General features: G+C 45.1%; 1 protein-coding gene across 4 annotated transcripts in view; it reads right to left on the reverse strand.

Moving 5' to 3' along the window:
- Positions 1 to 3,594: 3,594 nt before the first annotated feature.
- Positions 3,595 to 14,811, reverse strand: part of GPAM (glycerol-3-phosphate acyltransferase, mitochondrial) — a 62,294-nt gene continuing 51,077 nt past the window's right edge. For all 4 annotated transcript variants that reach the window (XM_015082946.3, XM_015082943.3, XM_027063057.2 and 1 more), the window contains 7 exons: positions 13,756 to 14,020; positions 13,136 to 13,278; positions 11,903 to 11,980; positions 11,126 to 11,266; positions 9,335 to 9,524; positions 8,084 to 8,142; positions 3,595 to 7,415 (listed from right to left, as the gene is read on the reverse strand). In XM_015082946.3, coding sequence (XP_014938432.1) covers positions 7,299 to 7,415; positions 8,084 to 8,142; positions 9,335 to 9,524; positions 11,126 to 11,266; positions 11,903 to 11,980; positions 13,136 to 13,278; positions 13,756 to 14,020 — 993 coding nt within the window. In that variant the 3' untranslated portion in view covers positions 3,595 to 7,298. The remainder of the gene's footprint in view (positions 7,416 to 8,083; positions 8,143 to 9,334; positions 9,525 to 11,125; positions 11,267 to 11,902; positions 11,981 to 13,135; positions 13,279 to 13,755; positions 14,021 to 14,811) is intronic.

A 14,811-nucleotide genomic window follows, 5' to 3' on the forward strand; every position in this document is an offset into this window, starting at 1 on the left:
TTGTGCTCTGTCTCTGTCTCTCAAAAATAAATAAAAGTTAAAAAAATTTAAAAAAAATAATGACAAACATTGATTTGAAGGGCTCTATAAAATTCACACACAGAACAACACTTGGGCATGCCTTTCTTTTCATAAATTGAGTGCTGAGAACCACCCAGATGACAAGTCACACAAGGCAGGAGGTATGCCTGTCCTCATCTAGAGACAGCTAAGCGATGACCAGCCTCACTATTACCATTTCCCAATGCAGATGTGCCTCAACATGCATAGAGTCCAAGCTCTGTCATCCCATAGCCCAATTCGGTCAAGTTTACTTGATGGCTTTCATACTTTCCCGAGAAGAAGGCTTTTGGAAAGGGTATTTATTACCAATCTCTGTCCCCTCGTTTCTACTTCCTGATTAAAATGTGCACAAGTGTGACACTTCAACTTTTGCCAAGGCAGTGTGTCTGGAGCTTCTCAAAGGTCTCCAAAAGAGCTTCTCAGACCACTGAGGGTTTGTTAAAACAGACCGCTGGGCACTGGGGTGCGGCCAAAAGTATTTGCTTTTCCAACAAGTTCCCAAGTGGTGCTGATGTTGCTTGTCTGGCGATCACCCTAGAGAACCACCAATCAACAGAGAGCAACCGTATCCATTCCCTCCTTGAAATCCTTATCCTGGGCCCCATGCCGCTCTGGTTTTCCTTATTAGGTGAAGGGAGACAGGTAGCTCTCTTCCCCACCATGCACACCTAGAGTCATACAAAGAGAAGCAGGGTATTTTGCTCACCATTTTAACAGTGGTATTTAACAGGGAAATTACAAAGCATGCAGATTTGGCCTCAAACCCTCCAAAAGTACTAGCGGAGATGCACTTTGGGGGATCCTGAAAAACGGAAAGATTAGAGAGCATCGGCGTTGTGTCTCTGCTGTCCCCCCATAAGTGCTCAGATTCGCTCAAGAGGCGGCAGTTAGATGTTTATAAACATTTCCTTACAAGCAAATTTGAAGTTGGTAAAGTTCTCAAGTGGTAAACATCTGAGTATAATAAAAAAAAAAAAATGTAGTGAAGTCCAAACTGCAACAGCCAGAGTCATGGCAGGACAGCCATTTAGAAAGTCTCTTCCCTTGAGGACGCCTGGGTGGCTCAGTTGGTTGAGGTTCGACTATTGATTTCAGCTCAGGTCATGATCCCAGTGTCGTGGGATCGAGCCCTGCCTAGAGCTCCACACTGAGCATGGAGCCTGCTTAAGGTTCTCTCTCCTTCTCCCTCTCCTCGTCTCGTGCTCTCTTTAAAATAAAATGTAAAAAACTTTTTCCCCTCTCTGACGGAGTTTTAGTTGAAAAGAGAGCAGCCAAAACTGTAACAAACAGAGACATCATGCTTCTGGAAAAGTCTCAAGGAACAATACTGCAAGCAACAGTGGTAGCAATACCACCGGAGTGGATCAGACTCTAAAAGCAAAGGGTGGAGAGATTCCCCGTGAACATTGGAGATAGTTCTTCTCCTAGAATATGGAGGCACCAAAGTAGTTCAGATGACACGGATTATTTGAGAGATGGTGACAATATCGGAGAGGATGCAGACTGAAAGAAATCATTATTGAAACAGCATCAAGCAAAGCTGCCCATTCCAGTGAAATCGTCCACCATGCAAATAACGTCCATGTCTTTTATAATAAACTAATGGTATCCCAACAAAGTAGCTTCTTTCTCCAGGCTAGCAGGAGGATCCTCTCTGTCACTGACCGGCAGATGCGTATCCCCATGGATACAGTGACCACATGACCTATGATCTGCACCTAGTCTCTTCTGAGAGCCAAAAGGGCATTACTCATAGTTAGGAAGGGACCACAGCAGGCAAACGGGGGTCTAGGTATAGGATCAGCTCACCAACGAAGAACCCCAGAGGAGGTCTTTGCTGTATGCAGGCACCACACTGAGTTCTCTACCTTGGCTACACAACTTGAGGACTTTCGGCAGGTGTTTGACAGAGTATCTGTACGGATTCTTTGCCTTCTAATCTTCAACTGACCTGCAATGCGAAGGTGGCAAGACGTCTTCCCAGAAGGCTGGAAATTGAGCCTGTGAATTTATTCTAATCACTTCCTGTCAGAAGCAGCTTTTGCACTAACACCAAAGCCACCGCCTGTGGCAACACTGACTTGTTTGGACGTGCACTTTCCTCGACGTGGGCATGGAAATGAGCCCAACATCAAAGGCCGACTCAGAGGCCCATTGCCTGCCTGGTTAAACACTAGCCAGTGGTCATCATCAAAGCCTTGGTTTGAGACTTCATCCCTGCCGAACTCAGAGGAGCAAGGTCAACCTTCTCCCAACAATGGATCGCCCTCTGGCTCTTGGAAGGGGCCTCTGGAACTGGTGCTTTCGTAACTGCTTTCAGCCAGGCCAGAAGGCGTGAACTGGCAGCTGCCAAGATCTACGCGGTCCTGGAAAGCCGTGTACACCATCCACACAGTTTGTCGCACCACCATGTAAAAACCAGGTGCTTTCATATTAAAAAAACAAATAAAAATTTCGGACAAAATTCACTTTTTTTTTTTTTTTTAACTCAGAGTTTCCCGAAACAATAGCAGGACCATCTGATAAAGGGTGGGAGGCAAGGAAGAGGTGAAGGGTGGAATCCTGAAGAGACAGAAGACCAGAGGGCCATGGAAACTGGAAGAACAAGAAAGCATCTCAGTGAGAAGACAGGCTGTGGCAGGGACACCACAGATGCTGCGGACAAGTAGGAAAATGACTTTGTATTCATCAAGGAGGGGCATTAGAATTTTACTAGATAGGTGTGAGGACTGCAAGGTGTGAAAAGGGGGAATAAACAGGACTAAAATGAGTGAGCACAGAATTGAACATTAAGAGATGAGACTTCAAAATCAATTAACATCCATTTAGAGTAAGTGGTTGTAAAAAATGGAACTTTGTATGATAAGGGGAAGGTCACGTTGGGCGGCAGCAAGAAAGTTGCCAAAGCAAAGAATGAACGCACCAGAAGGCAAGGATATAGTCCTGGCAAGAACCTTCCAGAGCAAATCAGAGGGAACAAAGTACCAAGTTCAGATAGAGGGTCTGGGGGAGAGCAGGGTTCGTGGTCTGGGGTGTCAGGGTCACAGACATGTCATGTACCCAAAGGGCATGGCTGCATGGTCCAGGCACGTGGTCGCCACCCTTTCTGGAGGGCGCACTCTCGAGAAGGCTGCATTTGAAGGCTTTCGAAGGATCCACAGAAAATAGTGCTCTAAGAAAATACTTGTCTTACTTGTCAAAAAAGTAATTTCTGAGCAACTATTATGAACTAGTGGAAAAAACCTAACACTTCAGTATAGAAAGATATGACAGAAGCACCAGGTTTAAAGGAATCTTTACAGAAACTCAAAGTAGATCTCTGTGATACGAATATTTATTAAGGAGATAAAAAGCTTGATCAAATTTGAAGAGCTCTGGGTCAGTGATAAAAACCATCCACTGGGGGCCCATAAATTTATGCAAGGCTATTTCCTATGAACATTTTATTAAAGTCCTATGTAAAGTCCAACAAGAGCAATGGTATAATAACCTATTAGGGAACTTTCAACTACGAATTTGAGATATCAAGAATATATTCATTTTTTGGTTTATTAAAACAAAACTACACTTCTGTGCTTCTGACAATACATTAACAGGCATAAAAATCAATCAACGTTTCCAAATAAGTTTCGTTCACAAAATCACATAGTATTATTTCACAGTACTTTATAGTAAGCCTTTTTACAACAATTTAACATTTCTTTGTACAACAGGAAAATAACACCTTCCATCAAGGCATTTCGGAGCTTTAGATGTTTAGAAATAAAGGCAAAATTCTTCCAAATGTGCGATCATTAGTTTGTATTAAACTAGAATGCCAGATGCCAAGTCTCAAGTTCCTAAAAAGAGTGTTTTAAAAAACAGATTTACATCCAAATTACGTCTTATAAACTTCAGTGATAGGTCTTATCATTTCTAAACACTAGAACTATCTGTGGATAAAAATCTGCATTCAGTTGTGCAATATTTTCTTCTAGATCTGAATTAAAATCTTCATTATTTACCCCAGTTAATCCTTGTGTTAATTTTGCTACTTTCAGGGAAAAACCCAGGATCATTGACAGCTGATCTTTCCATCAAAGGAAAGATATCAGACTACCTATATTACAGTTTTCTGTGCTTATTGTCTCCAGGGGAGGAAACGTACACCCAATAACTAGAACATTAGATTATACAAAATGCATGCAAATTCTGCCTCCCTGCCGTTACTGTTTAACGTAGTGCTTCCCAAAATGTTTTCCCTGGCTTCGTGGAGGTTCGTAGGGGTGTAAAGGGGTTTTGAAAAAGATCCTGGGGTCACAATAGTTTGGAAATGCTGGGTTAAATAGGCTTGGGACCGGCACACCCTGAGCCCTTGCTACACTAGAGCAAACCATGAGTTTCTAAAAAAAGAGGATTCGCGTACACTTTTATTTTACCCAGCAACACTTCTACAAAACACCAATGAGCATCTCACAGCGCACTCAGATTACATGGAGAACCACGGGATGTGCTTTTCCCCTTTGGGGGACCGCAAGTTCCACAATCTGAGTTTACATTCATTGCAATCCGCTCACCTCTCTGACTTCCAGAGACGACAAATCCGAGAAGGAAGATTCGGAATACTTTCTCTGTTACTAGTGCTACACGGTTCACACTAGTGCCTTCCCTTTGTTTTTCTTCAAAGCTAAGCGAGCAGAAATTCCTTCCCCTTTTCTGAAATCACTTAGGACATTGGTAATTTGAAAGCGTGCAGTTTCGTATTGCTTGTTATTGGATTTTGTTTTTTAATTTGACTCACAGTCTTCCCCTGGAGGGCATGCATTTCAGGTTTACAGAAATGCAATAGAGTAAACTGTAATAAATTATTTACAAGCACCTAGTTTGTTTATTCTTACATGGAAGCCATTCGCTTTTGGAAAACAGTGAGAATAAATCTTTACGCAAAACAGTGCTATCTGGAAGCCTTACTGTGATGATGTATGTTGTTTTCAGTAATGAGGCACTGAAGAATGAGTTGTGCTAAAATTAACTCAGGGTCAGCTTGTGTGGATGAGCATAACTTTGGTTGAGATTTTTCTTCCTTAAAAAAGGTTTTCAAAGCACCAGTTAATTACAAAAAGCATGCATATTTATTCTCACAGTGAGTTAAGTTGCAAGAGAGCTAGCAAATCATACGTTGCATTCCCCAAAGCATCTGATTAGATTTCTAGAAGACAAACCAACTGAAAAGGGAAATGAAGCCAGAGAAGCCATTGTTTCCTGCTTGGGCGGGCATGGCGGGAGCTCTTAGCAGAAGTCACAGGCAGTGCAGCCGATTCCACTCATGGTCAGTCCCAACCTTGACCCTCCAGGTAAGTAAGAGACAGCCTGAGTAATCCTTGATCTATAATTTAGAAGGGGAATGAGAGAGATGAGTGCAATGACTGCCTGCCTAGAAAAGGGCCACTCACGGGGAATAAGACAGCCTCCGTGGGTGTTCCCCATGTGCACAGCTCCAGCCAAAAGCAGACACGCTCCTCTCTCCCGGTTAGCAAAATGGAGTGCTACAAGGTGAAGGGCCCGCTCCGCACCAGAGCCGCTACAACACTGACGATGGCTTAAGGGTACATGAGTTCCTACAAAGAACGAACATATTTTAAACGTGGAATTTGAGAAGACTGGAAAAAGATCGCAACGGCACAGCGTTATTGCTAGGAGTTTCAAACGAGCTATTTCATACACTGTGAAATACCAACCAGTACCCTTCCCTCTCCCGACACGCACGGGATATTTATGAGATACTATTAGTGTTTAAAGTCCAAGCTTATAAAAGTACAAACTTAATTCTCAGTACCTTTAAATTCAAAGACTATATGCCATATTCATCAGGAAAAATTCCTAATTCCATAATACCGTGAACAGAAAGAACAATAAATAAGCTGTTAGAAAATGTTTTAATATCACATGATCTTTATGAAATCCACACCATCACTACAACAAATAATTATGCTCCTGCTCATAAAAAGGCACCTACCCATTACGAGCAATTTTTCATCATAGTTTGCCACTATGTGGCCTCAGGGTTTCGGCATATTAGCCCATACACGTTTTTAAAAACCCATTGTTTTTCCTCGCAGCTAAAACTCCATAAATGCTTTCAACCATTTGCCTGTCGAGAGGGCCACCACATGCTGTATACCACACAGCCTGAGTGGGTACCAGTCACCTGGACTGGGGCAGTACACAACCTGTACGCAGTACATGAGAGCCCCGGGTTGGCAGCCTAGAGCCCCAATACTTAACACTATCACAGTCCATCAGGCCAAGCTAATCAAGTTAGGCCAGGTGCTATTTAGCGGAAAGATCTCTAAGAAGTAGCTGCACCTGTTGAGAGGCAGGTGCCAAGAGGGGTGGGAGACAGTGCAGAAATAAAACAGGACTTGTTCCTAAATACTTGCTGGTCATTTAAAACTCAATGGCACTTTTTATATGGGCAGAAGTGTTCAAAGTCAGTGTTCTGGCAAAGTTTACCTTGAATTTTGCCAGCCAAATTTACTTCCTGATGTTAACTGTTTGATCACATTAGCTCTATTTCTGACCTAACCTCATGTTTTCATGTAGCTCTTAAAACACTTTCTAAATCTGACTGCGAAGGACAGCACAGTGATAGTGATACCTGGGTGTGATACAGATCAGCCCGTTCATTTGTAAAGCACTTTGGGATGAAAGGTGTCCCCTTTAAAATTTAGCTACTATTGACAAATATAAAACTGGAAAAAAACAAAAACAAAACAAAAAAAAACAAAACCACACACAACGAATGGATGACCCGATCATGTTTAAAGGAAGCATTAACCGTTAATCAGAAAATATACCGACGAATTATCCAACAGTATTAGGTACACTATACAAGATTCGGTTCTAGAATGAATCTACGTTTTTGTGCCCATCACAGGAATTAGTTCTTAACAGTTATGGTTAAAGGTGAATCTCTAATAGACTCCAAGATGATTTTTTGATATCTCATTGTGTCATCTACCGACGATTTGCAAGCGGAGGCAGAGGCCCCAGTGTCACCTGCACGGGGGCTGCCGTGTCATCTCAGGGTGGGAGAAGCACAGGGCCGCGGAGGGGAAGGCACTTGTGTTCCTGCAGGTCACATCAGGACAGGTCAGGCCTGACCACACGCCGGCGCCTTCAACTCTCGAGCCAGAGGCTGGAGCCCACGAGGGACATGCCCCACTCCCTTCACTCGCCACGGGGCCAGGAGTCACCTACAGCACCACGAAGCTCAGAATGTATTCTAGGAGTTTTTGCCGGTTGCACTGAGGTAGAAACGTGCTGCTGAGTTCTAAAACAGACACTCTCTTTTGTTTGGTCTCTTTGAAAACCTAGAGAGAAAGTTGAAATTAAAGACAAACCGAAGAAAGGAGACATTTCTGGCACCAACCCTGACCTGTGTCCTAGACCCCGAGAGGCAGGAAGGCACATAAAATCATATCCTGGCTTTAAGCAAATGTGCATGTGGGTGTTTACGAGTACGGGGTGGGGAGGTTATGGACGTGGGTGTGGTGTTCTTGGGCAGAGTCCAATCAGTATACTTTAAAATTTGTGTTAAAATAAAGTCACAAATAAGTCCCTTACAAAGGCTATCAGTACCTCCATGGAACTCATGTCCCACAGCAAGGTAAAGTACACTGGACAATACTTCTCTCAATACCAGCAAAAACACAACAACTGAAAATCATATGGCTTCATTAACATCCCTACCAAAACTGTATTAGCAGCTTGAAACACCCCAGCACCTGTTGTATGTAAAGGGTTTGGGGATGAAGAAGATGATCAGCAAAGTTCTGGAACATCCAAATAAGTCTGTACTGATGGGCCTCACCTTCAGCATAACCCGCCTCTCTCAATCCCCAGAAACGCTGTCATGATTCGTCCAGCAGAAACTGCTTTTCTCAGGGCCCACCCCAAACAAAGGTGGCTCAGATAGACTAGATCTGGGCGGAAAGAGAACAGAAGACACAACTTTGTACTGTAAGTGGTGGGCACTCACCCCAATATCCTTGAACATTTTCACAGCATTCTTCACAAGGCAGTAAGTGGCACTCTCAGCTGTAGAGACAGGATAAGACCTTGTCAAAAAGTTCAGCAAACACAAAAATGCCAACATCCACAGTAAGAAAGTGCAGGAGGTGCTGGAGGCCTTGTGCACATCAGCAGACTGGGGCCAAGCTCCATTTCTGCTACTGCAACCCGCGAGGTCTCAAAGGATCTGCTGTTTCCTTAAACTTGCTCTGTCATCTTTTAAGGAAAAAACAGCAAGAAGACAGACAGAGAGAGAGAGGGAGGGAGGAAACGAGAGAGAAAAGGAAAAGAAGAAGAAACACCAACAACCATCTTGAAAGGTTCTTGAGAGAGGCAACCAAGACAGGGTGTAGAAATTCGTTAAACTGCACAGTGACGCACAGACGATGCTCACTTCAGTGGAACCAGAATGGGCACAAATCTAGAGGTTAGAAGAAGAGAATTCTGGACCCGGGTTTGCCCATTAACTAGCTATGTGATCTACGATAGTTTCCTCATCTATTAAGTGGGTGGCTCTATCTCTAGATATTCATCTATATGGATATGGAGAGACAGAGAGAGATGCCTAGAGAGAAATTATCTCTAGATCCCTTCCAGCTCTAGAAAATATCGATTCCAAAGCAGTGTCAGTCCTAAGCCGTTAACTATATAAAACACTATTCCCACCAGATCACACTTCTTATACAGCGAATGCCAGCCGGGTGTGGAGCACTGGAAACACGAGGCTGCTGGAGTGCAAATGGGCACGACCACCCAGGAATCACCTGCAGCGCTTACTGAAGCTGCCAGACGACTGCTAGATGCACCCAGTGTACAAGTGGGCGTGTGTTTGCCCAGGACGTAGGACACATTCACAGTGGCGCCTGTCAGAGTAGCTCCGAAGTGCAGACAACCCAACTATCCATCGGTGATGGATAGAAATTATATGCAAGAAGTATTTATATGGTGGAGTACTGTAAGGCAACAGAATGAACAACCGCCCACATGCACTAACATGTTACGAACCTCACTTACGATGTTAGGTGAAAAAAGCCGGACATAAGACTAAGTAACTGTATCATTCCGTTTATATAACGTACAAAAACAGACACTAACAGGAGTCTATGAAGTCAGAGGTCAGGTTAAGTGTGCAATTTTTCCTAACTGTCTACAATTAGCAGATTCCTATAACCGAAAGAGGCACAGCTTCCAAAAGAAGCCACGGTGGCGACACACATACCATACACAGCGACGCTTCTTTCCGTCCTGGCGATCAGGTATTTGTGCAACTTCTGCAGATACTCTGGCTCCGGAACCGGGCCGGCGAAGTTGTGGATGAAGATGGCGGCAGAGCTATAGGCCTCCAACAGGGGCCCCAGGAGCCTCTGCAGGAAGGTGATGAACTGCTGGTGCTCCTTGGACTGGCTCACCTGGGAGTGCGAGAGCGGGCCATGCGGTCACCCGGCGGGAGAGAAGAAGCAAGCGCGAGGACACAGGGGCCTCCCGAGAGGCGGCAACTGAGACGGCGGCCTCTCACTAGTCACCCCCCAGAAGCAGCCTGCCACTCTGGGGGCACAGACCCTCTGCCGGAAAGGACTCTGGATGTGAAATGGGTTCTTCACGACAGTCCTCTTTCCTGCAGTACTTGAGATTTACATTCACTAAGCAGCTGCCTGGAAGAACCGGTCATACTTAAATGACAGAATTATGACATTTTGCCATCACTGAAAATAGCGGGTCCCAAAGCTGGGCCCTCCAGGGTTCGAAGCCCAGCTCCACAGCACTCGAGTGTGAAAGAAGGCACCTGGCAAGACCACCTGGCAAGGCTCGGTCCTTCCCAGCCTGCACTGGCTGCCACCACTAAGTGGCCTCGGGCCCACATGGTAACACAGTGGGGATGACAGTAGTGGTGACAAGGTGCGTGTGGCAGACGGGGCTCTCACTGCACCCACCCCTAACAGGCCAGCTCGGACAAGCCCCTGGCAGTGCCGAGGTAAGACCACTCCCCCTCTTAAAACCGTGAACACTCAAAATGGAAAAACTCCTACAGGTCATTTCGACTCTCCAAAAGTTACACCTCCTGAGTCTGTGGGGTGTGTGTGTACGTGTGTGTGTGTGTGTGTGTGTGTGTGTGTGTGTGTGTGAATTGGAGGTATCATACCACTGCAAAAAGTGTAAACTACTTAGTGCCAGGCCGCCTGGGTGGCTCAGCTGGTTATGCAGCTGACTCTGGCTCAGGTCATGATCTTGCAGTTCATGAGTTCGAGCCCTGCGTTGGGCTCTGTGCTGACAGCTCAGAGCCTGGAGCCTGCTTTGGATTCTGTGTCTCCCCCTCTCTCTGCCCCTCCTCTGCTCACATTCAGTCTCTCTCTCTCTCTCTCTTTCAAGAATAAACATTAAAAAAAATTTTTAAAGAGTAATCCACTTAAAATACTCAGAAAAACATAGGTCATCAACTTATAAAATTACAAACCAGAGACAATCAATCTCTTAGAAATCTAAATTTTCTCCTCTGATGATCCGGATTTGTTTTAACTGAAGGCAAAGACCTCAATGTATGAAATTCTGGGACGGTTGGCAAGACTGAGAATGACTCAGAAAGAGTCACCGGCCAGTGACAGCCGAATAGAAATCCCTCCCCAACTCTGGGCACTGCCTGGCTTTACTGATGACTGAGTGAAAGTCCTCCCTCCTCAGGAGTGAGCGTAAATGTAGGGAAACACATTTGCACCTGTACCTGTGCATTCTGATGACAGGGCTGTGACAGGTCTCCTTCCCGACGTTCATCTTCCCGAATTTGCACTTCTATGTCCTTTTCCATTGCCTACACCCAAGCTGAACCACTGGGGGGTGTTCATTCACCTCAAACATTTGAGTATCTTTACCAGGCAGAAAGCACTGCGGCTGGTTTATGGGTGCCAGAGATAGGAATAAGCCACCCGAGTCCCGTTTATAAGAACCTCACTAACTAAGGGCAACATAAACCCCAACTCTTCAGTGTAACGTCCACCAGAATTCTTCACCGAAGTACCTTCAGGTAGCAATCTCGCTGCTCCTCACCAAAATCACTGTCTTCATCTTCTTCATCGCTTCTCCAAGACAAAGGCTCCGGAAGCTTCTTATCCCACTGCTGCTCAGCGAGACCAGGACTAGTATCTTCTTGGTCATCTTGCTATGCCAAAGAGATGACCAACAGGAAATAAATATGCGCAGGCACACAGACATCTGCCTGGCTGGACAGCAGACAAAGTATCCTCTCTCACTGCCCTCCCCTACTCCTGTTAGCCATCCACAGCATCCACAGAGCACCTCCCTCTCCAAAATCAGAATCACTTGGGAGAGAGCAAGGAAGGAAACAAGAAAGAGGCAGCGGGGGAAGCTACCAGACAGAGCAAATAATAATACCCCCACCTCCTCTAAATTGGTATCTACTTTCCCAGGCCGTACTTGCTGTCCTAAATCTACAAAACTTAAAATCTCAAAAGAGAAAAACATGTGTGTGCAAACCACAAGCACTGATATGTAAAACATCTCATCTTGGAATGCAAACTTCTGGGTATCACAGAATCAAGTCACAATGGGTTCCGGACAAGACCAGTGATACAAAAGAAACCAAAGTATTAAAAACAATCCCCAAAGACATTTACTCTCCCTATCCTTACTTTTCTTTTCATGTGGGCTTGACTATATACCAAATGTGATTACTGGCTGAAACAACTGCCTGTAACATTAGTTAAAATAATCGGGAGGAAAGAGAAGGAAGAGTGAGAACCTAAGCAAAGGTGAATAAAGCAAAGCCACCTCTCACCTCTGCCACTGTGAGAATGCCATACTGGATAAACCTTCCTACTGTCTCGTGGCAAATTTGGTAAAATGTCTGGCAGGGCTGAAAAGAAAAGGCATTTAAATATAAATGTCGCCGACTTTTCTAAAGACAGAAACACAGTACAAGGTGACTGCCAAATGCTTCCGTATCAACCCCCTCCCGCCACTGGGAAGCCTTAAGATCCCCGTTGCCCACCCTCTCGCTAAATGCCTGGTCAAAGGCAAAGCCCATGAAGAGCCCTCGTTCTGTCAGAGCACCCAGGGTGCCACCACGTGCAAAGGGTGCCACCACGTGCAAAGGGTGCCCCGAGCTCAGCGTCTCCCGCAGGGGAGCAAGTCCTCATCAGGACTGCCTGTCGGGCCCTACCACCTATTTCTTTTTCTTTCTGAGACAATTTCTCTGCAAATGCTACCTCACAGTAAATACTGTACATAAAAGTGGTAGATGAGGAAAGACAATACTCAAATAGCTCAAAAATGACTCAGGAAAAGGACAAGGTCAATCCTGGGAGCTTTACCTACCCCATTCCATCCTGCTGTCCAAAGTTCATGCAAAACAGATTCCCCAACGGGACGACAATATACCACACATAAATAATGCTACTACGGAGGAGGGCTGTACTCACAATACATGTACTCATAAATGTTCCAGGACACGTTCAAATGAGTAGGAAAGAGTATTAGACTTTAAATAGAATACGAGTTCTTTTTGTTGATGATTTTGAGGAAACAGAATCTATTGCCTAATAGGTATGTCTCATTGTGAATGTCTAGAAGTGCCTGAATAGAACATAAATGCTCATCAGTACTTCTGGGTCTCAGTTTTCCCATTTGTAAAATGACAAGGGCTTGCAAAGATGATTTTTAAGACTGTTTCTAGCTCTTATCTTCTGGGCATGTTAATAATTTACAAACCTCTGACCCAGTGCCTTATGTACTATAAGAGCTCAATAACTTTGGATCTGATGGAGAACGTTGAGCCATCTGTCCCATCACGCCTCCCAGCTGCATGAAAGGTTCACTGGAGCAGTGACCCCAACAGCAAACAAAGATAGTACACAACATGTTGACCGGATGGTCACTGAGACCCAGGAGTAGAGCGTACAGCTTTAAAAACAGACCAAACAGCCTCTGAGACAAAAACACAAAGGTGGCTCGTGTTTTCACAAAAATGCTCGAGAAAAAGAACAGGCAACACGAAGGACTGTTCACTTACGAGAGCTATGGTGCCTTCATTAGAGAGCAGATAGCACAGGCTGGCGGCCTTCCGCACGAGCTGCTCCTGGCTGATCAAGTTAGGGGACGTTCCCGCAGACCCTCCGGAGCCCCTCTTGTGCAGAACCGCATAAAGGCTGCAGGCTTAAGGAAAGAGATGCGTCAATGAAGCCAACAGCCTTACAGCTCCAAGAATTTCCATAAATCCCTTCAGGATCCAGGGCTCATGATTCCATGGGATCCCAACTCCATCAAACACGTTCCTCAGGCACTTCCGACCCTCCTGCTCTCCTTCTCCTCTGCCCCCTCTTGATCGCAACTGAGCGCCCTACACTCATTTTACTGCTACGTGTAGCGCTGTCTCAGTCACGTTTCCAGCTCCTGAGAGCAAAACATGTTCCCTCTCCTCCTCAGTAATAAGTATACTATGCAAACAGTAATTCAGTAACTATTTGCTGATAAATGTATGAATAAGCTATAGTGATAGAGATTCTATTTTTATTTGAAAACTGAAAATACAGCAACACATTCCCTTAAACAAGGGGCTACCATCCAAATCAACACCACTCTGTGCTTTAGGCCCTTTTCCTGCCCATGAGGGTACCCCGGGGCAGGCCATACCTATGATGGCCTCCATGATGAAGACGTGGAGTACCCCGTTGCTGTAGAAGTTGAGTTCAAAGACTGACGGGACAGTTGTGCTAGGAGTAATAAAAAACTCATCGTTCCTGCTGGTGTGAGTGATCGTGACACAATTTCCCAGCAGCTGGATGGCGTGCATAACTACGTCTTCGGAGTTTCCTGAGAACCCCAGGTCAAAATCTCGAGCCAGGACTTCCTCCTTCATCACAAAGAAGTCCTCCACTAATGTGGAGAGATCAATTCCCTAGAGAAACAGACAGAAATGGTCTCACGACAGTGGAAAACCTACGTCCCAGAAGGCCATGAGGCCATTCCGAGGAGTTTTCTCCTTGCCTTGGCTTTCCTGCAGCCTGCTGTTGGCACATACAGGAAAAGGGCCAGAATATCAGTGCACAGGTGGTCAGAAAACTGGTGAAAAGGCCGGTCCTCCAGAAAGCCAAGATATTCACATCCAGAGAACACTCTGGCCACCACACGTGATAGGAGCATATAAGGTGACAAAGGGAAGCAGCAGCCATCTAAAAGTAAGAAGTGCTTATTTCTTAGCAGTAATTTCCCTCATTTTAAATATTTATCTGACAACTACTTATTTGATGCATATGTATACACACACACACACACAGGCACTATGTTTGGTGTTGAGAAATGACTGTGAATGGGACAGACACACTCTCCTGTCACAGGGCTTAGACAGACGCATTAAGGGAAGATGGTCCTAAATACAAATCAAATAGCTTGGAAACCGTCAGCTGTCAGAACACTTACTGCACATCAACGCGATATGCCTTATGTACGTGAACTGTATTACTCAAGGCATGTCTTATTGCCACATATATCATGCAGTCTCTGAGGTTTCTTTTCACATGGACTTTCTCCATCAGAGTTGTAAGCTCCTGTGGGCAGGCTGCTTAGCTTATTTTACTGCGTATCTCACGAGCACAAGCCGGAACTGGGCCAGACTTATTAGCGAGCGAGTATCTGGACAGCTGCCCAAGCCTTCTCGTGCTTTCTCAACTCCAGTAACACTGCAGACAT

The sequence above is a fragment of the Acinonyx jubatus genome, chromosome D2 (genome assembly GCF_027475565.1).
Source record: "Acinonyx jubatus isolate Ajub_Pintada_27869175 chromosome D2, VMU_Ajub_asm_v1.0, whole genome shotgun sequence".
In the NCBI taxonomy this organism is placed as follows: domain Eukaryota; kingdom Metazoa; phylum Chordata; class Mammalia; order Carnivora; family Felidae; genus Acinonyx; species Acinonyx jubatus.